The 26651-nt window shown below is 48.2% G+C and overlaps 1 protein-coding gene across 2 annotated transcripts in view; it reads right to left on the minus strand.

Annotated features, from left to right (window-relative positions):
* The window catches only part of PARG (poly(ADP-ribose) glycohydrolase), a 379986-nt gene that overhangs the window by 324429 nt on the left and 28906 nt on the right, over positions 1–26651 (minus strand). For both annotated transcript variants that reach the window (XM_082268024.1, XM_082268025.1), the window contains exon 2: positions 19846–19912. In XM_082268024.1, the coding sequence (XP_082124150.1) occupies positions 19846–19912 (67 nt within the window). The remainder of the gene's footprint in view (positions 1–19845; positions 19913–26651) is intronic.

Raw genomic sequence — 26651 nt, forward strand, 5'->3', positions numbered from 1 at the left:
AGCGCCAGAACGAAGCCACCGAATTAGAGACCTTTTCGTATCCCGGCTACACAGGATCAGATTGATACATGGCAAGAAATCTCTTTGCAGATGTCTCTGAGGAACTGTGCAAATGGAATCATCTGTAAGGTAGACACCATCAAACCCAGCAACCACAAGCCAGTCCTGAAAGATAACTGACTGCAGGAGCCAAATTCATCCTGCAGATTTTGGAGCTTGTTCCATGGGAGGAACAGAGTGGCTAAAGGCCGAGTCCAGAGCAAACCCAGATAGTCCCACTAGGCAGACAGAACCAGAGCCAATACCTGGAAATGTAATTTCCAACTGAACTCCTGCAGAGTCTGCACAGTATTCTCCCAGTTGTCCGTCAGAGCAGTCCGAGACACTGCTCGCAGAAGATCATCCAGGTACTCTAGTACTGCACTCCCCCGATGGCACAACAAAGCCAACACTTTGTGAAGACCCGAGGAGCCGAGGCAAAACCTCTTAATAATGCTCCTCGTCCAAGCGGAGGAGGCGCAGATGACTGACATATCGGTATATGAAGGTAAGCGTCCTTGTAAATCGGTAGAGGCCAGAAGATCCCCCTAATGTAGGGATGCCACTACCTTACGAATGGACTCCATTTGGACCATCTGTAACCGCACAAGCAGTTCAGAGCTTTGAGGTACAATATTGGACGTACCTCGCTTTTTTTTCTGAGACCTGTAAACATGGTTGAATAAAAAAAAAAAAAAAAAAAAAAACCATGTTGGGATTCTGAGACCGGAACAATCACCCGTTCTGGGTAGCATATCTTGCATCGCCCGAAGAGAGCTCCCAGGCGGTCTGGGGATAAAAACGCAGTTAGGAAGGAAAGAACCTTTCTGGAGGTTAAGCCCGAATCTCGATCTTGTACCTGGACCGAATCAGCTCATGGACCCACTTGTCTTGAATCAGGGAGATCCACAGGTCCAGAAGGAACCGCTCTCAACTTACCAGACACGGTCCTACTGGAACCTCCAGAGGAGGTCCTTACAGACTTAGATCCCTTGTCTTGAAATTCTCTTTACGGATATTATCCAGAGAGAAGCCGAACATGTGATCCCCCATAAAGGGGGGATCAGATAAGGCCTTCTTGGAAGTCTGGTCCGCAGACCAGCATTTCAGCCATGTCCTGCGTCGAAGGACCATGGCTGTCACAGACAGCCTAGAGACTACGCGAGCCGCATCCAGAGAGACATCACAGACGAACTGCAACCCCTGGACCAACCGGTCTGCCAACTTCGCAAAGGCAGGGAGAATCTGTTCACCCTTCAGATCCTGGCGCAAAAGCTTTTCCCACTCCGTTAAATTCTGGGACACCAATGCTTTGTCGAACACCGCCCTAAAAGGACCAAACCGGCCACAGTAAACGTGTGGGTGACCAAAGTCTCGGCTCTCCTGTCAAAGGGATCTTTTAAAAACTGGAGACTCCTCCACCAGAATTAGGGTGGATTTATTAATCTCGAAGACCTGAAAGCCCCCAGGGGGAGGGGGGGCGGTTGGGAGCCAAAAGACCCACAGTAACTGTTTAGAGGAGGTGAAGGGGAACCTGGGGGTCCAATCCAGAGAGGGGGCCACATTCACCCCGAAAGACTCCCAAGGGAGAGGGGGGACACTACTTACCACACCATGGAACCGGGTGGGTACCACTCCAGGCAGACCACCGCACCATCTTGGAATGGGGGTGCTGCGGGCCAGAGGTACGCCGCAACTCAGGTCGCGGCCAGGTCTGAGCGCCCTCGCCACATGTTAACCTCACTAGTCATCCTAGTGTGGAGCGGAGATCGGGTCGCACTCGCTGACGGGACTGGGGAGACCATAAGGATCTAGAATATCCAGTGCTTTGCCCAGTCCGGCAGTTGATTTTAGTTCTTACACGAACAAAAAAAATAAAAGAGGAAAAAAAAACTAAAAGAAAAAAATGCTAGGACTGGAGATCTCAGCAAGGAAGTAGGTCTTTACTCCTGACTAGGCAGATAAAAAAAACTGAGTGCCTATAGCAGCAAGTGGGAGTATATCCCCTGAGACTGCCCCATAGGCATGGTAAATCTTTTTCCTGCCTAGTGTCCTACTCCTCTAGGGGGCAGCATAACCAAATGGTCAAGAAGATTCTGGACTGTGTCAGTCAATGAAAGAAAGAGAAATTCTGAATTACTCAGACATTTTTCACATTTGTTATAGCAATGGATACTTCTATTCATCAAGGTAGGATTAAATTGATTGGAAATGCAAGTCAACACATTCACAGTCGTTACAACATTTTTCTCTTTCATTTTTCTCTTTAACTGTTCATCAAACATTATATTTAAATCAAAGAATGCACTATTTTCAGCAATTACAGCTTTGAAGGGATTTTGCATTCTGGATATTTTTAAAGATATTCAGGGAAATTCTCTCCACACCTTCTGCAGCTCTTCCCAGATGTTCAATTTACTTGGAGGAAAAATTTCTGACTGTACAGTGAAGGTCTTCCCACAGAAGTATACTAGGTTTGAGAACGGCCAATAATAAAGACCAGCCTTTTAAAGACAGAACTGTGGATTCCTGTATCTTGGCCAAAGAGGTTTTTCATAAATTGAAGATATGCTTTGGATCAGCTGCATGATGAAATCTGTACCAATAATCCTATAATAATGGGAAGTGGCAGAATATAAAACAGTGAATTCACATTTCTTTGTACTCTGTTTAGAATCTCCCACAAGCGTCAAAGCAGCCCCATATTTTTAAGTTTCTTCTCTGTTTGGAGTGTACGGTTTAAAGAAGCAGTCAAAAAAGGACTTGTAAAGTATCGGTCTTTCCAAAATGCAGACTCTGGTGTACTTATCCCTCATGCTGCATATCTTATCGAGGCCTTCTGCTTCAGATCCAGTTTGCAATTTTCTCTCAAGACAGTAGAAATCTCAATTTTGACAATTTATTGGCAATATGACACATAGAATAACTTTCTAACATGTTTATTTGCAAAAAAAAAAAAAAAAAAAAAAACACAAGAACACACAAAAAACGGAATTTTTGTAAAATCTTACCTGTAAAATTCCTTTCTCTGAGTCCTCCGACAGTCGCCGCCTCTTCATATTCGTCACATATGGGGTATTAGACTTTGCTCCGAAGGAGTAGCTAGGCAACAGAATATGTTAACAATAAAGCTTTAACATATCCCACCCTCAAGGGGTGGTCCCCTCAGTCAATACCCTCCTACTTCCTGCAACCATATCTCAGTTTTAGTGGAATAGCAGTAGAGTATACATTCAAACCCCAAAAGAGGGGCGGGGGCGGCGACTGTCGGAGGACTCAGAGAAAGGAATTTTACAGGTAAGATTTTACAAAAATTCCGTTTTCCCTTACGTCCTCCGACAGTCGCCGCCTCTTCATATTCGTCACATATGGGGACGTCCCAAAGCAGTGCAAACATGAGGGGTGGGAAACGCATCCGCGCCGAAAGGCAACGCAGTCTCCACATCAAAGAAAGGAACCTTACCAAAGGAAGGAAACCAGCTGGGCAACAGCAAAAATAAGTGCTCAACAGGAGCAACAACCCAGGAAAAGACAAAAAACCAGGGGATACAAAAACTTATCCCAACAGCCAGGAGTCCCCAACAAGGGACCCTAGGGAACAGCCGCACTAAGAACCTTGCGGCCAAAGGAAGCATCCGCCGATGCCTGAACATCTACTTTGTAGAATTTTGTGAAAGTGTGTACGGTCGACCAAGTCGCCGCCTTACACACCTGGGCTACAGAAGCCCCATGACGACAGGCCCAAGACGTACCCAGAGATCTAGTAGAGTGCGCCTTCACAGGCACAGGGGGAACCTTCCCCTGCAAGGCATAGGCCTGTTCAATGGTCTGCCTGATCCATTTGGCAATGGTAGAGGCGGAAGCCGCCATGCCCTTCCGAGGACCCTCTGGAAGAACAAACAAGGAGTCCGTCTTTCGAAAAGACTCAGTCGATTTAAGGTAAACCCTAATCGCCCGAACAACATCCAGAGAATGTAGTCTCACCTTTGGATGTTTAGGCTTCGTGCACAACGAAGGCAAAACAATATCCTCGTTAAGATGGAATTCCGAAACTCGTTTCGGCAGAAAAGAAGGATTAGGTCGCAAGACCACCTTATCCAAATGAACAACCAGGTACGGAGACTTGCAGGACAAAGCCGCCAGTTCCGACACTCTGCGAGCCGAAGTGATCGCCACCAAAAAGGCGACCTTTTTGGACAACATAGACAACGATATCTCCCTGATCTGTTCAAAAGGAGCACGTTGTAACACAGACAGGACTAGATTCAAGTCCCAAGGGGGCAAAGGATCCCTCCTAGGAGGAACCAGATGCCGCACACCCTGAATAAAAGTGCCAACCAAGGAGTTGGAAGCCACGGGACGTTGAAACAGAACGGCCAGCGCAGACACCTGACCCTTATCGTAGCCAGCGCCAAACGCTGATCGACACCCGTCTGAAGGAAAGACAGCACACGGGAAACCGAGTACGTGCGGGGTGAAAACCCCCTGGACTCACACCAGGCAAAATAGGCCTTCCAAGTACGGTAATAAACCTTTCCCGAGGAAGACTTCCTCGCGTTGATCAAGGTATGAACAACCTCTGGAGAGAGACCCTTCTCCTTCAGGACCTCGGTCTCAACAGCCAGGCCGTCAAAGCCAGCGACTGTAAAGCAGGATGGTAAATCGGTCCTTGAGACAGTAGATCGTCCCGAAGAGGCAGACGCCAGGGGGCGTCGACCGCCAGATTCACGAGGTCTGCGTACCAGGACCGGCGAGGCCAGTCCGGTGCCACAAGAATCACCGTGCTGCGTTCCGAGTGTAACCTGCGAAGGAACCGGGACAGCAACTGAATCGGTGGAAACGCGTACATCAGCCTGTACTGATGCCACGGGGCCACTAACGCGTCCGACGCGTCTGCCCGAGGGTCGCGCGTCCTCGCCACGAACCTCTTCACCTTGTAGTTGAGGCGAGACGCGAACAGGTCCACATCTGGAAGACCCCACTTCGCGCACAACATCTGGAAGACAGCCGGGTGGAGAGACCATTCCCCCTGATCCAGGGTCTGGCGACTCAGATAGTCCGCCTGCCAGTTCTCCACTCCCGGAATGTGAACCGCCGTTATCGCCGGGACATGAGTCTCGGCCCAAGACAGAATGTCGGCCACTTCTCGAGCCGCTCGGGCACTCCTGGTGCCCCCTTGGTGGTTGATGTAGGCCACCGCCGTGGCATTGTCCGTCTGCACCCGAACCGGGCAGCCCTGCAGCCGGTCCGTCCAGCGATGAAGACAGAGCCTTATCGCACGCAATTCCAGAATGTTGATCGGGAGGGAAGACTCCCCCTCCGACCAGGTCCCCTGGGCGGACAGAACGCCCAGAACACCACCCCAGCCCGACAGGCTGGCATCCGTGGTGATTATCGTCCACGAGATCGGACGAAACGACTTGCCCCCGGACACCAACGGGGACTGGAGCCACCACAGAAGGTTTTCCCTGGTGCGATGACTCAACGAGATCTGAAGATCCAGAGATTGAGGTCGCCCGTCCCACTTGGACAAGATCTCCGCCTGGAGACCCCGCGTGTGAAACTGCGCGAAAGGAATCGCCTCGAAAGCCGAGACCATCAATCCCAGACATCTCATACACGTCCGCAGAGACGAGTTCGGAACGTCCCTGAGGGACCTGACTTCCTCCTGAAGAGTCCTGAGTTTGTCTTCCGGCAGGAAGACCTTCGCCTGCACCGAGTCCAGTATCATTCCCAGATAGGGAAGACGAACCGACGGACTCAGTGTCGACTTTGGAACATTTATCGTCCAACCGAACTCCTGCAGAGTTTGCATCGTGACATACAGGTCCTTCTCCAGACCCTGACTGGTCGCAGACCGAATCAGAATGTCGTCCAGATACCCCAGGGCAGAAATGCCCTGGGCTCTCAATAATGCCAGAACCGGTGCAAGCACCTTGGTGAAGACCCGCGGAGCCGAGGCGAGCCCAAAGGGCAACGCCACGAACTGGTAGTGATCCTCCGCAATGGCAAATCGAAGGTATCTCTGATGACCCTCGAATATGGGGATGTGAAGATACGCATCCCTCAAATCGATGGAGGCCATGAATTCCCCCGGAACCAGGGCAGCCACCACCGAGTGCAGGGATTCCATGCGGAACTTGCGAACCCGCACAGAGCGGTTCAGAGCTTTCAAGTCCAGAATAGGACGAACCTTGCCCTCCTTTCTGGGCACGGTGAACAGATTGGAATAAAACCCCCGAAATCTGTCCCGATGAGGCACCGGAACCACCACTCCCTGAGCCCTCAGGTCCCGCACCGCCAGGTGCAGATCCCGCAGGCGCTCTGGAGACAGTTGTAGATTTGAGGGAAAAAATCTGCTCTCTGGCCGAGAGAGAAACTCGATCTTGTAACCAGATCGAACGATTTCCAGAACCCATCTGTCCCGCACACGGGCCAACCAGGGCTGAAGAAAACCGAGCAAGCGTCCCCCCACCCCAAAACTGGGTGAGGGCGCCCCTTCAGGCCGAACTGTTATGGGCCGCAGGTCCGGATTGGCCGGACTTCTGTTTCCCAGACCAGGGTTTCTTCTGAGAGCCCTGGCCCTTGAACGGTTTGCCCTTGTAGTGCGGCCGAAAGGCACGAAAGGACCCCTGAGGGGGCCGAAAATGAGCATGCTTCTTCCCAGAAGCCCCCTTAGCCTTGGGGAAATGGGGCAAGAGAGTGCTCTTACCCCCGGTAATCCCCTTAATCAACACATCCAGGGACTCCCCAAAAAGGCGAGACCCATCATAAGGCAGATTGGCTAAGGTTTTACGTGAAGATTGGTCCACCGACCAACATTTCAACCAAACCAGGCGGCGAGACAACACCGCCACGCCGTGCACACGCGCGGCCAACGGAATCAGGTCCAGGTCCGCATCACACAGATACATGACACCCTGGTGGATCTGATCCACCATATCCAGGGTCGCCGCCGAGGCCGAATCGGCCACTAGGACGCGCCTAAGCATCTGCGTCCAACTTGCGATCGCCTGGGCCGCCATGAGAGAAGCAAACAGAGCCTTAAGCATAGAACCCGTAACAGAATAAGTATGACGGGCAAGAGACTCCAGTCTCCTATCCGTGGCATCACGGAAAACAGGGGATCCCTCTGCAGGGATCGCAGTGGCTTTGTTCAAAACCGCAATAGCATGATCCACTGGCGGAGGCACACACCACCGTTCATCAGTGGCAGGCGAGAAAGGATAACGCAGCTTAAATTTACTTGGTACCGCAAAAGGCTTGCGCAAATCGCGCCATTGGTCCTTAACAGCGCGCTGAAAATCAGCATTGCAGGGAAAAACCTGCGGCGTCCTGCGTTTTCTCTGCGTCCCATAAGCCGCCAAGGCAGCTGGGGGACACACCTCGTCCTGCAAACGTAGCGTCTGCTTAATGGAAGCAATCAACTCATCCATGATTGCAAGCTCTTCAGGCGAGCCAGGGGGAGAATTATCAACCCCCTCAACTTCAGCCTCTACCTCAGACCCCACTAGATCAAGAGAGGAGCGGGACCCCGATAGGGGGGTCCCCGCCAGAACAGCCCCATCACCTTCACCCTCAGAATCAGAGGACAGAGCAACTCTGGGCCGTTTAGTAGATTGAGCAGCCACCAGCATTTGCACCTGTGCAGCAAGGCCAGCCACAATCGTGGCCAAATCCCCCCCTGGGGGGGAAACAGCGGTCCCCTGGCTTTCCACCAATACTGTGGGAAACTTGCCCTCCTGAGAATCCATTGCCCCTGTATGCCAGACAACCAAGGGTTAACTGCCCCCTTACAGCAAGCGCGGCAAGCGCAGCCCACCGCACCACACTCAGGCACAATGAGACCCCCACAGGGAATATACAGACTGAATACAGGCAATGGAACACAGGAATAGAAGGATAAAACCTGAGGAGACTCCGCTGCTGCTGCTGCCTCGATCGGTGCTTCCAGGAGAGAGGAAGTGATGCTGCCAGGGCGCTCTATGTAAGCCTATGGAGGCTACAAGAAAATGGCCGCCGTGCATGTAAACCATGCGGCCGGAGCGGGCGCCGGTAAAATGGCGCCGTTTGGCGCCGAAATCGCCGCTCCACAGTGCATAAAATCACACACAATATTATCCCATTATATGGATACATGTTAGATCGCCGCAGCGATCGCTGTATATGCCCCAACATGCCATTAAAAACATGCCCCACAGCACACAGCTCCTCACACTGCCCAGCCTGACATACTCAGTGTCATACAGCTCCCCCCCCCCCTTGCAGCCCACAGCATGCAGCCGAGATATAGGGAGACAAGCAGTGTGATTAAAGGCAGGTTACACAGTCCCAGACTGAGACCCCCCCCAGACAGACAGGTCCCCACATAGATACACTTACCTCACATGGCGTGGGGAACCCGCACAGGCGAACAAGCCGCTGCACATGAGGCAGGGAGAGTCGCAATTCAAGACGCACACAATGGCGGTTCAGAAACCGCACAGCGTCCGGTGAGGTAGCCACCTCACCAATCATCCCTGCACCGAACAGGGATGGGTCGTTCACCGTGCCAGGAGCGTTACCTGGCTGAACGCTCGATGGCAGACTGGGAAGCCACTGACCCACGACCTGCGACCAGGGGGATCAGCCCGAGACCCAGTCCGCATGATCCTCTTCGTCCGAAGAACTAACTAATGCTGACAAAAATAACAGCTAAGTAAAGGTAGAGAGAAAACTCAAACAAAATATCAAAAAGAAGAAAGAGTCTGGGACAAAAAGTCCCAGCACAGAGAGAGCCAGCCACTCCTGACAAGCTAGACATTAAAACTGAGATATGGTTGCAGGAAGTAGGAGGGTATTGACTGAGGGGACCACCCCTTGAGGGTGGGATATGTTAAAGCTTTATTGTTAACATATTCTGTTGCCTAGCTACTCCTTCGGAGCAAAGTCTAATACCCCATATGTGACGAATATGAAGAGGCGGCGACTGTCGGAGGACGTAAGAGAAACTTTTTTTATTTTATTTTTTATTTTAGGAAAGTTGGAACCCAACCATTAGCTTCTGTACTATCAGTACCCTGTAACCCAAGGACAGACAACTTGCTAATGCAATAATACGTTCACAAAGGTTTACAGAACAAATTATTATAATTTACAATGATTAAAGGAGATTTATCTTTTACACTGTTAAGCTCCTCATTGGACAAAGTACATGTAAGTAGTAAGCAATATATGGTTGCACTTTGCTTCAAGTGGCTAGGTGTTTAAGCCTTGTTATGAGGTCTGACGAGACCCATCCCCTTCCCTATGACAAATCCGACAACAGCTAAGGAAGTAGACAGGCTTGTCAAACGGAAGTCAAAAGTATAGTGCATAAATGTTGTTTCCATTTTACTTTACATTGAGGATTATTGACCTTGAGATTGGGAGAAGACCCTGTGGTGCTGGCTTGCTGTATCTTCCAAGTGCATGTGAATCATCACACCAAACCTGTATTGTTACAAGCAAGTGATTGTCTTAGCTTTGGTGAGTGTGAACTGCATGAGGGGTGGAGGAAGTGTGTACACATTATACAGCATTAACCCTGCACTGGTGGAACCCTCCCTATATGCGTGTTTTTCACCAATTGTGATGTACTGCACCATGATCTTTTCCCTTTCATCTCTGCATATATGGATTTTACATCTGAGGACTATATGCTTGATTGACATCAGACAGATTCTTTATTGGAGGTGTTTCTATTTGACATATCCTTTGATCTTGGGACTGATGGACTTTTTTTACTTAAAATTTCACTAAGCGCTGCAATATACGGTACTTTTGACTTTATATGCGAGGACTGGTGTACCTTTCATTGCTGGCTGCTGGTATTACGAGTTTTGCGCTGATCTTTATTAATCCTTATTTTTGTCAAAACGAAAGCCTGTCTCATCTCTGAGCACCTTTCTGAGACCAGAAGAATGTGATGGGACACAAACACTTCCTTCTTCCCTCTGCATTCCTTTTGTCAAGGGAAAGGGCTCAAAGTCAAGACACGCTACCATTATGTCTCCAACTAGCTGTTGTTGGATTTGTCTCGGAGGGGGGTTAAGGCCAGGTCTTAAAACTAGACTTGGGGAGCACCTAGCAACATGGGATTAAGTACTACAAGCGGTAGAACAGTGTAAAAAGTTGTAATGATAGCTTTTAACGCATGAGCTCAGAACATTAGGATACTAGAGAAATAGTTGTTGAAATTACTTTTAATTTTAAAAGTAGCAATAAACAGTTACATCTGGTTAAGTTTTTAATTTGTTTAATGACACCACAAAAAAAAAAAAAAAAAAATTACAAGCACAGGTTTTGTAATTTATTTTTTTCAAAGACAACTGTGCTACCACCTAAGCTTTCAGCGTACCAACAGTAAGACCTTCAGCAACACCATCCTAAAGAAATTCCAAAATATGATGGATAAAATATGAAAAACATCTTCTGGTACCAGGAAAAAAAAAACCCAGGCTCTGCCATTAATAGCTCTGGTGACTTTTTACCTACTGGTAAAGTTTTCCACTACTCTGACTGACAGACATTTACTTTTTGGCTGCTTCTCTTCAAACACCAAGCTGCCAGCTTCAGAATTTCTTCTCGACTGGGCCCTGAAATAGAAGATCCTCCCTGAAATACAGCGTCAGAAGAGAAACTGCAGCTAGGTGAAGAAGAATGAAAAAAAAAAAAATAAAAATGGCTTTTTGGCCAAAAAGGAGCCATTAGTTTGAATGGGGAAAATACATAGCAACGTAATATGCTCAAAGTTGTGCTAATGCATCTAGTCAGAGATAATTTGGCTCTCTGTTCTGAGAAAAGAAAGTTCCTATTTGTGTGTTTGACCGGCTGGCAAGCACATCTATCTGTGGGGCACCCAACTTCCCTGTTATCACAAGGAAGATTTCCTGATTCAGAATCTATGCCCAATCCTGAACCTGGTGATGATTCAAGCAGCTGTGCTACAAAACAGAGGGTCCCCTTTGTGGTGAATTGCTAAAAAGGCATAATTCGCATTTCCATTTAGGGGGGGGGGGGGTAATCTTTGCCAGGCAAGTGTCCCCTACCTGTTTAGCTTTGTCACTCTGATAATATTGACAAAATCTGGAGCGGATGACCGCTTAGGTCTTAATGCAAGGTCTGCAGTGCTGCCCATAACACTCCCAACTCTAAGAGATCTTTGAAGGACTTTATAGACTTGCCCTTGGACCAACAGCCTTGGACTACTTTTCCATCTATATGTGCTCCACAGACCCAGGTACTTGCATCCTTTGTGCATATTATAGATATGAAGAAAGACCAAAGAAGGCCTCTGATATATTAGGACTTTCCCTCCCACCACCAAATATATATCTTTTCACTCTCAGAAGGAGGACAATCATCACAGCCTACAGATGACAACCAGCAGGTTGAACGAAGGAAAAAAAAAAAAAAAAAAACACACATCTTACCCGATTCCCCTAGCCACACTCTCTCTTGTGTGCCATTGTATGCTGACAGTGGGGGACAGCCTTCGTCAGCATTTCATTTCCTCAAAAGATACAAAAAAAAAAATGCCTAAGGCCAAATCTCTTCCCGTTTCACTAGCAGGTACTAGGGACTCATCTCCCTCTATTGACACATCAGATGAAGATTCTTCAACATTATCTTCCTTCTCCTGAGAGGGAGGTGGCAATTGAACTGAAGTACCAGCTTTAAACAGAATATGCAAGTACCACTCTGAAAAACTAAGATGCACACAATTCATTTGTAACAGTACTAAATGAAAGCAGAAACTTCACACATTGCCAGCTTCGGAATATACTCATACCAAAGGCTTTGCATGAATACATTACAGCTGCCCCAGCTTTTCTTAATTAGAGGCAGCAGGAGACTAGCAAGGGTTTAGAGTGAAGGCTCCACAGACAAAAAAAAAAAAAAAGGTACCTATGAAAAGAACAGGCAGCAGTACAGAAAAAAGCAAAATGCAACTTCCAGGGAGGGAAAGTACCAAGGAACACAATGCACCCCCTAACCCCCACCAAACTGATATAGAAGCCTAGCAGGAAGGACGCAGCTGCACTTAGACATCCTGTTCCTCTCCATTATGGACGGTAGCGGCAAATCCCCCACACCATGTAGCCTCTGTGTCTTAGTCCTGGTGGCACCAGAAGTAGGTCATCCTGAGCCACCAGAAGTGACTTTGAGCTATTCAAACTCAAGGGTTGGGTTGCATGTCACCTCCAATAGCTCTCCTGTCCACAAGATCACAAGCAACAAGACACCACCAGAGCACACCACAGTCCCACCTCAAAAAGCTCAAGAGGACAGGGCTCACCAGCCAAGGGGGTTCAGGAGTCACCCTTCTATACCTACAAAGTGGCAAGAGCCCGAAAAGAAAAAGGGGAACCCTCTGATCAAGGCAAAAGCATACCAGTCATCAACAGTAGGACCACTGACCCAACAGCCATCCAGTCAAGACAAGAAATCAACAAACGTGTGCTGCTCCTGGACAGTAGGAGACACATCCTAAGAACCAAATTATCTCCCAGACTGCTGTCCAGGGAGAGGAGGGTGAAAGGTTTCTTTTTTCTTTCCTCTCCAGAATGGAGCAGTAAGGGTTTAAAATAATAGTCCTGTTTTTACTGATGTCTTGACCTCCACTGGAAAGATTTCCAGTCACTTGCATTCCCAGGGAGGCTCAGGTGCCCTGAGCACAGAATGCAGAGAAATCACCCCAGCATATCAATGTAAATCCAAAAGAGGTTATAATCCTTCTCCACCCAACAGGAAAAGGTTGTTTTATTGACAACTTTATCTCTATAAAGAGAGACTGCAGCGAACACATGCAAGTCGACTTCAATGTGCACACCTCTGGTAAAAACAGTAAATCAATTACATAAGTAGCCAATCATATGTCTGGGGGAATTCTTCACACATGCCAAATAAGATGCTGAATTCAAGCCTAGAGAAAAATGGGATTTTTGCCTTACCATAAAATCCTTTTCTCTGATGTGCATTGATGAACACAGCTCAAGATCTTCTTGACCATTTGTTATGCTGCCCCCTACAGGAGTGGGGCACTATGCAGGAAAAAAAAAAACTTCACCACGCCTATGGGCAGTCCCAGGGGGTATACTCCTACTTTCTGCTATAGGCACTTTTGTTGCAAGCAGTGTCAGAAGAATATATAACCTAACTCAATAGAGGGGTGGGTGCTGTGTATATCAATGAACATAAGAGAAAAAGATTTTACGTTAAGACAAAAATCCAAATTTTCTTTCCTTCATTGACGGACACAGCTCCAGATCTTCTTGACCATTGGGACATCCCAAAGCAGTGTCAACATAAGGAGTGGGAAAAACAGAAAAAATTTCCCAAAAGGCTAAACAGTTAAATAGGTAACAAGATCTCAACCAAGAACAACTGGAGCTCACCTAAAAATTACACCCTCAAAAGAGGACTGTTCCGCTCAAACAGCAGCCTGCAAAACCTTGTGGCCAAAGGCATCGTCCGCAGATGCCAAAACATCCACTTTATAAAATTTTGTGAAAGTGTGCACAGACGACCAGGTGGCCGCCTTGCAAATCTGCACCACGGTCGTCTGCCGACAAAAGACCCAAGAGGCACTAAGCGCCCTTGTAGAATGCGCCTTAACAGGGAAAGGAGGATCCTGACCCTTAATAGAATAGGCCTGCCCCACTGTCTGCCTGATGCATCTGGAAATGGTCGCAGCAGACGCAGCCAGCCCTTTCTCAAGGTCCATCCGTAAGGACAATTAGGGAGTCCAATTTCCTAAACGACTCCGTCACCGCCAGACACATCCCGCATGTCTGAACCACATCCAGGTAATGTAAGGCAATCTCTTTAGGGTGTTTAGGTTTGGGACACAAGGAAGACAACACAATTTCATCATTTAAATGGAAAACAAACGACCTTAGGAAGGAACGACTGACAGGGACGAAGTACTACTTTGTCTCTGTGGACCACTAGATAAGGAGGAACAACAAGACAACACAGCCAACTCCAATACCCTGTGTGCAGAAATAATAGCCATCAAGAAGTCTACCTTCTGTGTCAAAGTGAGCAGAGGAATCTCACAAATATTTTCTGAAGAACCAACAGCACCAAATTGAGGTCCCAGGGGGGCAACACAGACCTCACCGGGGGATCCAATGGCAGACCCCCTGAATAAAAGTATGAATCAAGGAGTGCATAGCCAAAGGGCTTTGAAAGAAAAATTGCCAAGGCCGATACTTGGCCCTTGGTAAACCCCCCCCCCCCACCAGAGCCTTACAACACACAATGTACGCCTTCCAAACACGATGATAAATCTTTCTAGGAGTAGATTTTCTAGTCTTTAACAGTGTGGGAATCACCGATTCAGACACCCCCCTATACTTCAGCACCTGGCTTTAGATAGCCATGCCATTAAAGCCAGCGGAAGTTGGCTTTAATGGCATGGCTAAAGTAGGATGGAAGATCGGCCCTAGAGCCAGAAGATTTTTCTTGGAGAGGGAGTCTCCAAGGGACATCGTGACCAACGGCGAGGCAAGTCTGGGGCCACTAGAAAGACCGGAATCCCTTCTGCCTCGATTCTTCGCATAAGTCTTCGTAGAAGTTTCAGAGGAGAAAAAGCATACATCAGATGATACTGGCCCCAAGGAGCCACCAGAGTGTCTGTGGCGTCGGCCAGACGATCCCAAGGCTGTGCTACAAACCTCTGTACCTTCTTCTAGAGACGAGAGGCCAACAGGTCCACTTCGGGAGTTCCCCCCCTGGAGACACAGTTGATGACAACACCTCCCAATAAAAAGACCATTCTCCCTGGACCAACGCCTGCCGACTGAGGTAGTCCGCCTGCCAATTTTCTACCCCAGGAATATGCACAGCAGAGAGGGCTGGTACAAAGTGTTCTGCAAACTGTAGAATGCAAGCGAATTCCCGGGCCACTAGGACACTTTCTGTGCCCCTTGGTGATTGCCATATGCCATGGCCGTGGCATTGTCCAACTGAATCCTGACCGGGGACCCCAGCAGACATCCGTCCAATGGGTCAGGCAAAGCCGGATCACCCGGAATTTCCAGGATATTGATCGGCAGCCCCACTGATCCAAACCCCCTGAGCACAATCCGCGCCCAAGACGCCCCATCTGGAAAGGCTGGCATCCATGTTGACCACCGTCCAGTACAAGGGAAGAAAGGATTTTTCCTGTTGAAGAGTCAGAGACCGAAGCCACCAAATTAGTGACCCTCTTGTACCAGGATCACATTGTCTAGAGACTGTGGATTCTTGTCCAACTTGGCAAGAATCTCCCTTTGCAGAAGTCTCAAATGGAACTGTGCAAAAGGAACCGCCTCAAAGTTGGAAACCATCAGGCCGGGGCACTTGCACACAAGCCCTGAGAGATGACCTCCTATTGGACCACAGGAGGAGTAGAATCACATCCTGAAACTTCTGGAGTTTTCCCCCCGGAAGAAACACCCAGGCTGAGGCAGAGTCCAAGGTCAGGCTCAGGTAGTCCAGCTTGGTGGACGGAACCAGAGACGATTTTTGGAAATTCAATTTCCATCCAAACTCTTGCAGGGTTCTCAAAGTGATGTCCAGGTTGTCCTTCAAGGCAGTAGGAGACTCCGCTTGCAGAAGGAGATCGTCCAGGTACTCCAGTACCGCAATCCCCCGCTTACCCAACAATGCTAACACCGGGGACAATCCTTTTGGGAACACCGGAGGAGCTGAGGCTAGATCAAAGAGTAATGCCACGAATTGATAATGCTCCTCGCCCACAGCAAAGCAAAGAAAATGCTGATCTTGTTACTGGACTGGATCAGCTTATGGACCCAGTTGCCTTGAATTAGGGAGGTCTACAGGTCCATAAAAAAGCGAAGACGTCCCCCCACCCCAGATACGTATGAGGGCTCCCGTTCAGGCAGAAGAGGGCTTGTTTGGGGGTCTGTCTGGAAGGGACCTGCTCTCGGCTTACCAGACCAGGGTCTCTTGGAACTTCCCGAGGGGGTCCGAGGGGATTTAGATCACTTGTCCTGAGATCCTGGAGGAACAAAAGGGCAACTTGTGAGCCAAAAAGAAAGGGCCAATCTTGCGACGAGCCTCCTTACTCGCCTGTGGGAGAAGAGTGCTCTTCTCCCCCGTAAGACCGTTAATGATCTCATCTCAACAGAGGCTGTTCAAAAGGATACCTTCTAGCGAAACACTTTGGCACCTCGGCACTGCATTTAGGTGAACCCCACTGACTCATGACAATTTTGTCAAAATAGGCGGGAAAGGGAAACACCCTTGTCGCCTTAGAGGATTTCCAGGTACCGAAATGTAACGGCTCCTACGACGCCGCAGCAACTGCGTCCTCCAGTTTTAAAGTTTCACGCACTGCTACAATCAGTGCATCCACTAGCACATTTTGTGAGCGGATGAAGTGGTAGAGGAATCATCCTCACTATCAGAGCACTCAGGGTACATGGACGCAGACTCAGTAGACAGACTTGCGTCCACGGCGGCCAAATCAACCACAGAATCTGAGGGGACAGAGGATGCAGGCAAAGGCAGGGGGCGCTTTTTGCCTGTCCTGTTTTGTAGTACCAGATCCACCTTGGACACTAGTGACTCCAGGACTGCCGTCATAACAGACAAAGCGGACTGGGCCCCGCAGCCTCAGAGCTCAGAACGGGTCAGGAAGTGAAACATGCTCCAGGGACTCCATGGTTAACCCAGGTACTACCTTAGCAAGTAGGGAGAAAACGCTGCTAAAAAAATCCCCACTGCTGCACAAGCAGCACCAAAGGTCCCAGCTTACCAAGTTGCTGCTATAGTAGAGAAGAGGGAGAGCCATTTACCCCCACAGGGACTAACCACACTACTCAGGTACAGAGCAGAGCGTTCAGCTGCACGTCGTGCGGGATCAGAGAGAGGGAGGAAGCGCCAGATTTAACACTAGAGGCCCACCGTCGAATCCCTGCTCTACACAAACATGGCGGCCGATAGATACAGAAGCCATCTAACCGGCCCCCTTCACCTGCTCTCATCCCCAGAACAGCCAGGTCTGTATGGACACTCCAAAGGGGGGGGGGGAGCTAGGTGTGGGCAAATGGGACCCCGATAAAATAGGGGGGCGCTGTGCAGGAAGGATGGGAAGGAGGGGGTCTGACCATCCCAGGGAGGGGCCCACGTCCACCCCAACAGGCTTCCAGTTAAAGGTGGGACACTACTTACCGCACCATGGAAACCAGATGGGCACCGCTCCAGGCAAACCACCGCACCATCTTAGAATGGGGGTGTTGCAGGCCAGAGGAGACCAGGTCTGAGCGTCCTCGCAAGACGTTCAACTTGCCAGCCAGCCCCCATCCAGTGGGGCAATGTCGCAGCTGGCCTAACGCGGAGCGGAGATCGGGTTGCGCTCGCTGGCCAGACTGGGGAGACCGTAACGATCTAGAATATCCAGTGCGTCGTCCAGTCCGGCAGTTGATTTCTGTTCCTGTGAGAACTACAAATAATACTCCTGACTAGCCATCGAAAAAAAAAAATGAGTGCCTATAGCAGGAAGTGGGAGCATACCCCTTGGGACTTCCCCATAGGCAAGGTAAATTTTTTTCCTGCCTAGTGTCCTACTCCTGAAGGGGCAGCATTAACCCAATAGTCAAGAAGATCTGGAGCTATGGACAGAATATAAGTGGGTACTAATATTTATAGGTAAAGTTGATCCAGGGAATATCCGATTGCCTCTCGGGGATCAGGAAAGACTTTTCTTCCCCTGCAACTTGGATCATACTTTGCTGGGGTTTCTTTGGCTTCCTCTGGATCAACTGTGGGTATAGGATTGTGTATATGGGATTGTATGGTTGGGCTTTTACAGTTTTTTTTGTTTTTTTTTTTATTGGTTGAGTCAGTTGAGCCAGACGGACTTGTGTCTTTTTTCAACCTATGTGCCCATCAATGAACGAAAAAGAAACATGCATTTTAATTAGATGCTGCTGCTACAAAACTAACTACTAAACATGCATTAAAGGCAATTATAGATAGATAAACATTTCTGCTAGATGATGGAAAGTTGAATCACCTCACCACTTCATCACCTTTCACATGCAACATAATTTTATTCCATTTTACACAGAAAAAGGTTACCCTCTTCTGCCAACTGCTCCACAGCCATAGCTCAGCAAGAGGAGAGTGATTACATTGTTAAAATTAGGCCAACTCAAACATCTAAACATAATATTCATGCTTTAGCTTTAATAAAGTAGGGAAACCTAAAAGATATTTTATGCTGGTCTTCCAGTGACATACGGGATATGTGTCCTAACCCACACGGGAAGGTTATCTTGAGAACTGTGAAAAATAGCCCATAAAAGAAAAAAAATATACACAAAAACATGATACATACAGGGGTTGGACAAGAATAAGGAAACAGCAGGTAGAAGAATTGTTGTTACGCATTCCAGGACCGCCTGAAGTCTTGGATGGTGGATAATGGAATCTGATACCACTCTTCATGCAAAAGTTGTTTCAAACCTTGCAGAGATTCTGGAGGCGGGACAAAAGCACAAACTTTGTTCTCCAAAATGGACCATAGTGACTTTATGATATTGAGGTCCGGCGACTGTGGTGCTCAAGGAAGGTGCGAGACTTCATCCGCATGCTTGTCAAACCACAATTTGACAACACCAGCTGTGTGAACCGGAGCATTATTGTCTTGGTAAATGGCGCGGTCTTTGGGAAACAATGTCTGCACCATGGGGTAAACCTGGTCGGAAAAAAAAAATTGTACATAGTTGCTGGCAGGGACTCTACCTTTCAAGCTGATGGGATCTGCAGAATGCAAAGACATGGCTGCCCACACCAAGATTGCGCCTCCACCATGCTTTACTGTTGGGACAAGACAGTCCTGGATGTAAGTTTGGGACGGTGTTCACCACACAAACAGGTACGGTTAGGGACAGTGTGAAGCTCTATTCATCTGACTATATTACAATCTTCCACATATTATGGGTGTTGCACCACCCTCTTCTCTTCTGAGCATGAATATCGGTATCTAGTGGTTTGTCAATTGCAGCGCACTTGTGAATGTTTTGGTTAGTGCGTTCCCTCTGCACAGTTTGTGGACACAGGCTCACAGCGGAAAAAAAAAGAATGTGAGGAAAGGGGGGGCTGTTTTAAAGGACCCCCTTTCCCTTATGGGATGGTGGCTGTAGGAGTCTTAAGCCTCCTGTTGATTGATTTTAATGGGGATTTTGTGATCAGTCAAAAAAAACTAAAAATATTGGGAATGTTCTGGGGGAAGGTCCTCTAAGCCAGGTTATTTAAGGTCACCTGACCCCCTCAGAACATTGCAGAAATTCACAGGACCCTATTTAAGCAGGAGGCTAAAGGGGGCCTATGCCAGTCGCCAGAGGAATATTTGCAGAGTACCCCACTGATTTTGGTTTACAGCCTTAAAGTATTTGATTAAAAAAATTTATGGTGAACAGCTACCAACCAATAAACAAGACCACAGCCATTTTTAAACCAGTTTGGTGTGTCTAGTGTTCTTTGTAGATTTGGAGTTTATGCCACCTACAGTCCAATGTTGCATCACGCCATCACTTTCACACCTACAGGGTTTCCATATTTTTGTCCAACACACACATATACATACACATATACATACATATACATACATACATACACACACACACACACAAACACAAATATATATATATATATATATATACACATACACACACACACACACACACTGTATTATTTACACATACACTTGAGTCTCTAGTTACTAAAACTATATGCAACATGAGACTGTAATGGAGATTTTGCAAATACCTTTTATGCTCTTCTGCTCTTCTTCCTTTATGTCCAAACCAGGAATGAAGGGTTCTCTGCTTGAGAACTGTAAAACACAGAAACAGATCATTACCTAAAAGAAGTCAAACCATGCCCATTTACATACAAGAATTTCTAACAGAAAAACAAACCATGGGAGTGTTCACATTGAATGAAAGGAACTTCAATATAAAAAAACTAAGAAAAAGGCATTCAGGAAGCAAATCTTATGCTAAGGAACATTTAACCTACAAGCAAAAGGTCAAAGACATTATAAAACTATAAGGAGGAGGAGTTCAGTTATGAAACTAAAAGTAAAGAAAGAAATCTTCTGAAGTTGCAAACGTACCCACCCAGTTACAGACACATATGAATCACAAAGGTTCGGAGAAATTACTATATATAGATAGGACATGCCAGTAAATAAATGATTTAACATTTAAATAAATGAGTCAACAGCCTTGAAATCTGCACAGATGATAATTTCATTTCATTTTTAAAATTAGCCATTTAATTTTGGGAATAAATTGGGTATCAAAGTATATCTGCATCATATAAAGAATGTATCGGAGATGATCAAACTAAAGCAAAAATCCATCCATACAGCTAAATATATGTGCATGAAAACTTTTTACCTTCAAAATAGATAAGTAATTCCAGTTCAACCTGTTTTTGTGCAATGACTTGTCATGTGATTGACAGCCCCATCACTTATTTCCATGATGAGAATTGCAAGAATCACGGTTACTTTTATTGCATTAAATTTTTGGAGATGCAACAAACCTGTGAAGCTGAACAGGTAAAGGTAGAATAAATATTCTAAATTCATTGGCAGCTAAGTATTCTAACTGTGTAAGACATTTGCATAAAGTGGACCTTAAAGTGTTTGTTACCCCAACATTTCAAATTTCAAATTCCTGATATGTGCCTGCTGTATCATGCACTTGTATGAAAAACTATCCTGGTATCCAATTGCTTCCTTTGTGTGAAATCCCTGGGGTTCCTTGCCAGTCCCTCTGCTTTCCTGTTAAAGCTGACCGCACTAAGCAGGAGAGCACAGTGTGGTCAGTTCTCTAGCTTTGCTGGGAACTCAGCCTCCAATAATCAGACCAGTCGCCCCCCCAACACACCCACACAGAACGTCCCAAAGCAGTGTCAAACATGAGGGGTGGGAACACGCAAGAAAAAATTCCCAAGGCTAAACTGGTCGCCAACCAGGTGCCGAGGAGCAGAGGCAAGACCAAAGGGTAACGTCACAAACTGATAATGCTCCTCTCCCACAGCAAAGCGGTGGAAGCATTGGTGACAGACAAATATTGGAATGTGTAAGTAAGCGTCCTTGATGTTGATAGAGGCAAGGAAATCCCCCTGATGAAAGGATGCCACTACTATGCAAATAGACTCCATTCTGAACTTCTGTACCTGCACAAAGCAGTTCAGGGCCTTGAGATACAGACTTGGACACGTTGTCTTCTTACTTCAGGACCGTGAACAGGTTTGAATAAAACCCCTGAAAAGGTTCCAGAGTTGGAAGCAGAACAATTACCCCTTGAAGCAACAGGTCCTGCAACCAGTCTAGAGACAGACGCACATTGGAAGGAACGAACCTCTCGGGGGGGGGGGGGGGGGTGGTAAGAACGAAACTCAATCTTATGGATGGACCGTATTACTTTGTGGACCCACTTGTCTTGCACCAAGGAGATTCATAGGTCCAGAAACCAGCGAAGACATCCCACCTCCCCAGGCACGGGTGAGGGTGCACATTCATGCAGAAGGAGCATTGTCTGTGGGTCTGGAGAAACCTGCTTTGGACTTGCCAGACTAAGTTCACTTGGATACTCCCCAAGAGGCCCTGAAAGGTTTGAACCCTTGTTAGCCGACCTTGTAGGAGGAAAAAAACCTTCCTGTGAGCCGAGGTCGGGCCATATCTGCGATGAGGTTCCTTACCCTTACTAGCCTGCGGACGAAAGGTGCTCTTCCTGTGAGAATATTAATGTCATCCAGGGTGGCTCTGAACAGGTGATCTCCTTGAAAAGGAAGTCAGTTAAGGCTGTTTTAGAGGTCTGGTCCGAAAACCAACATTTGAGCCACAAAACATGCCCAAGGACCACTGCCGAAACAAACAGTCTAGAGATCAGGGGAGCTGCATCCAAAGAGGCATCACCGATAAACTGCAGCCCCTGGACCAACTGGTCCTCCAGCTCAGCAAAGGCAGGGGGGAGCTACTCATCCTCCAGGTCACGGCATAAAAAGCCTAGCCCACTCGGTCAGAGTTTGACACCAGGGCAATAGTGAAGACCGGTCTAAATGCTGAGCCAGCCACAGTGAACATACAGCGGGCCACAGCCTCCTTTCTGTCAGCTGGATCCTTAAAAGCTGGCGATTCTTCTACCGGAATCATGGTTGCCTTATTCAACCTGGAAACCGGTGGATCCACCACCGGTGGAACAGTCCACTTCTTATTGCGAAATAGCTTAGGGACCACAAAGGGACGTTTCTACTCTTTTGCGACAAATTTGTCAGAATAGGAAGGAAAACTGAAAGACCTTCGCCGCTCTAGACAGCTTATGAGTGCTAAAGGGAACTGATGCCTCTGCCGCAGCTTCAGCTGCGTCCTTCATTTTGAAAGTCTCACGCACAGACACAATCAGTGCGTCCTCCAGCGCCTTTTTTGTGCGCAGCTACAGGAGTGAAGGAGTCATTCTCACTATCTGAGAACTTAGCAGACCCCTCAGGCTGGGCCCCGTCCGCCAAATCAGATTCAGAATTTGAGGACACAGGTGAAGGCGGGGGGCGCCTTTACTAATCCCGCCGCCCAAAAGCCACCTCCACCCGGGACACAAAGGACCGCCATCAGTGCATCAATGGATGGTTGGGACCTGCAGACTCTCAGAGGGGGTCAGGTGGGGAAATGTGCTCCAAGGACTCTGAGGAATAGAGGAATGAGAGAGACAGACAGAGAGACAGAGACAGACAGACCGAGACAAAGAGAGAGACAGAGACAAAGAGAGAGACAGAGAGAGACAAAGAGAGAGACAGAGAGAGACAAAGAGAGAGAGAGAGAAAGAGAGAAACAAAGAAAGAGAGAGACAGAGAGAAAGAGAGACAGACAGACAGAGAGAGACAGACAGACAGAGGGGGAGGAGGGGGAGGAGGGGGAGAGGGAGAAAACCCCACCAGGCAGTCACCGTCCAAGGAGTCAGCACCAGGGGGTAAGTAGAGGCTCCCATAGCTAAAAATGGCCGCCCAGCTAAAATGGCCACCCAGAAGGCTCCACAGTAATGACTGCCATTCATTCCAATGCCAGACTAACACAAAAATGGCTGCCGTTGCTTCATAAACAGGCCACCATCCTATACAGAAAATAGCCTACTACAAAAGGGCTGCCCCACACGGCTTCACAAGGTTCCCAGGAGAGATCTCTGGGCCCAGGCAAGACACAGAGCAAGAAGGGGGGGCGTAGCAGGATCCCGCCCCCCCTACCGGCGATCGCCAGTGGTGCACCCCCCGCCCCCATCGCCAGTACAGCACCCTGCCCCAGTCCCAGGAGGTAGCCAGACCACCATACAACCCCAGTATAGGTGGGGGGGGGGGGTTGATGACCCACAGGACCATCAGAACCAGAGAGGCCTAACGGGAAGGAGGGGAAACCGGGGGGGGGGGTTCGACCATCCCAGGGAGGGGCCCGTGTCAAACCCCAAAACCCTCCGTGGGGAGAGGGGAGATAGCTACTCACTATACCAGGAACCAGGCGGACACAGCTCCAGACAGAACCTCCTCACTATGGAAATGGGGGCTGTCAGTAAGGAGGAACATTGCGACGCAGGCCAAGACCCGATTGTATGCGACCTCGCAAGGCGTTTAACTCGCTGATCAGCCCCCTGTTCGCTGGGGCTTTGTTAAGGCCAACCCAGCGCTCGCTGAGGTCTGCGTGTGCTCACTGGCCAGACCGTGGTGACCACTGGATCTAGATAATCCAGCCCATTTCCCAGTTCGGCAGTTGATAGTAGATCACACAGGGAAAAAAAAAAAAATCTAAAAAAGAAAAAAATTGCCAAGACCAGAGATCCCAGCAAGGAACTAGGTCCTTATGCCTGACTAGGCAGAAAAAAACTGGAGTACCTATAGCAGACAGGGAGAGCATACCTCCTGGGACTGCCCACAGGCGTAGTCAAGTTCTTTTTCTGCCTGGTGTCCTACTCATGTAGGGGGCTGTATAACCCAATAGTCAAGATCAGGAGCTGTGTCCATCAATGAATGAAAGAGAAAGAGAAATCCCATGTACTTAAGTATTAACAGCCTTTGCCATGACACTCAAAATAGAGCTCAGGTGCATCTCGTTTCCACTGATCATCCTTGAGATGTTTCTACAACTTGAAGTCCACCTGTGGTAAATTCAGTTGATTGGACACAATTTGAAAAGGCACACACCTGTCTATAGAAAAGGTCCAATAGTTAACAGTGCATGTCAGAGCACAAACCAAGCCATGAAGTCCAAGAAATTGGCACAGATCTGGTGAAGAGTACAGAAATATTTCTGTGGCATTGAAGGTCCCAATGAGCACAGTGGCCTCCATCATCCGTAAATTGAACAAGTTTGGAACCACTAGGACTAGAGCGGGCCACCCAGCCAAACTGAGCGATCGGGGGGAGAAGGACCTCTGTAGAGAGAGGAGAACCTTCCAGAAGAACCACCATCTCTGCAGCACTCCACCAATCAGGCCTGTATGGTAGAGTGGCCAAACGGAAACCATTCCTTAGTAAAAAGGCACATGACAATTTGCCTGGAGTTTGCCAAAAAGCACCTACAAGGACTCTAAGGTCCTGAAGGATCTGAAAACGGCTGTGCACAGACGCTCCCCATCCAACCTGTTGGAGCTTGAGAGGTCCTGCAAAGAAGAATGGGAGAAACTGCCCAAAAATAGGTGTGCCAAGCTAGAAGCATCATACTCAAAAAGACTTGAGACTCTAATTGGTGCCAAAAGGTGCTTCAACAAAAGTATTCAGCAAAGGCTGTGAATACTCCACAGAGGAGAAGAGTTTTGTTGTTCCCACCCCTCATGTTTAACACTGCTTTGGGACGTCCCAATGGTTACGATCATCAGGAGCTGTGTCTGTCAATGAACATCAGAGAAATGGATTTTACGGTAAGTCAAAAATCCAATTTTCTCTTTGGTTCATTGACGGACACAGCTCCTGATATTCATAACCATTGGGACGTCCCAAAGCAGTGTTAAACATGAGGGGTGGGAACAACAAAAAAACAATACACCCTCAAAGAGGATCAGGTCCTCTTAAACAATAGCCTGCAAAACCTGGCGGCAAAAGGAAGCATCCGCAGATGCCAACACATCCACTTTATAAAAAAACTTTGTAAAAGTGTACACTAACGACTAGGTGGCCCCCTTGCAACCTGCGTCACTGACGCCTGATGACAGAAAGCCCAGGAGGCACTAAGCGCCCTACTAGAATGCGCCTTGACTGGGAAAGGAGGAACCTGACCCCCTGATGGAAAAGGCCTGAACCACCATCTGTCTGATCCATCTGGAAATGGTCAAACAGTAAGCAGACAACCCTTTGAGGTCCATCCGTGAGCACAAATAGAGAGGGTGACTTCCTGAAAAAGACTCCGTAGCTGCCAGGTACACCCTAATTGCCCAGACCACATCCAAGGCATGCAAGGCAATTTATTTCGGATGTTTTGGCCTGGGACACAGGGAAGGCAACACAATGTCTTTATTCAAATGAAAATCCGAGACAACCTTTGGAAGGAATGACAGACAGGGGCGAAGAACCCCCTTAACCATGTGAATCACCTGGTAAGGTGAAGGACAGGATAACGCCACCAGTTCCAACACCCCGCACGCAGAGGAGATAGCCACTAAAAAGGCCACCTTTTGGGACATCGTAAGCATGGGAATCTCACAAATTTTTTTTTTTTTTTTTTTTTTTAAAGGGGAGGCTTCTGTAGAGCTGAAAGCACCAAATTAAGATCCCAAGGCAGCAACAGAGTCCACACTGGAGGAACCAAATGTCAGCCACCCAGAAGAAAGGTACGCACCAGGGAGTGTATGGCCAAAGGTTATTGGAAGAAGACCGCCAAAGCCAACACCTGGCCCTTGATGGTACTCAAGGCCAATTTCTGCTTAACCCCCCGTTAAAGGAAGGTCAAGATTCGAGCCACTGAGAAGGAGCGAGGAAGAACCCCAAGAACCCCACTCACACCACGCAATGTACGTCTTCCACGTACAAAAGGTAGATCTTCCTAGGAGGTAGATTTACAAGCTTTCAACAGTGTAAGAATCACCAACTCAGATAAACCCCTATCCTTCAGCACCTGGCATTCAACAGCCAGCAGTCGAAGCCAGTGGCTGTAAATCAGGATGGAAGATCGGTCCTTTGGACAGCAGAGCCTCCCTGAGGGGAAGCTGCCAAGGAAAATTGGCGATCAGCGGCAACAGATCAGCATACCAAGCCTGGCGAGGTCAGGCCGGAGCCACTAAGATGACCGGAATCCCTTCTGCCTCTATCCTGCGAAGAAATCTTGGCAGAAACCAGAGAGGAGGGAAGGCATAAATCAAATGATACCATCGCGTCTGTGGCATCCGCCAGAGGATCCCCTGACTGAGCCACAAACCTATGCACCTTTCTGCTGAGCCGAGACACCAACAGATCCATCTCGGGGGTGCCCCAATGGAGACACAGCTGCTGACTGAGGTAATCCACCTGCCAGTTTTCCAACCCGGGAATGTGTACAGTGGAGAGGGCTGGAATGAACCATTCTGCCCACCTTAGAATGCCAGTTC

The sequence above is a fragment of the Pelophylax lessonae genome, assembly GCF_965119305.1.
Source record: "Pelophylax lessonae genome assembly, chromosome: 9".
NCBI lineage: Eukaryota > Metazoa > Chordata > Amphibia > Anura > Ranidae > Pelophylax > Pelophylax lessonae.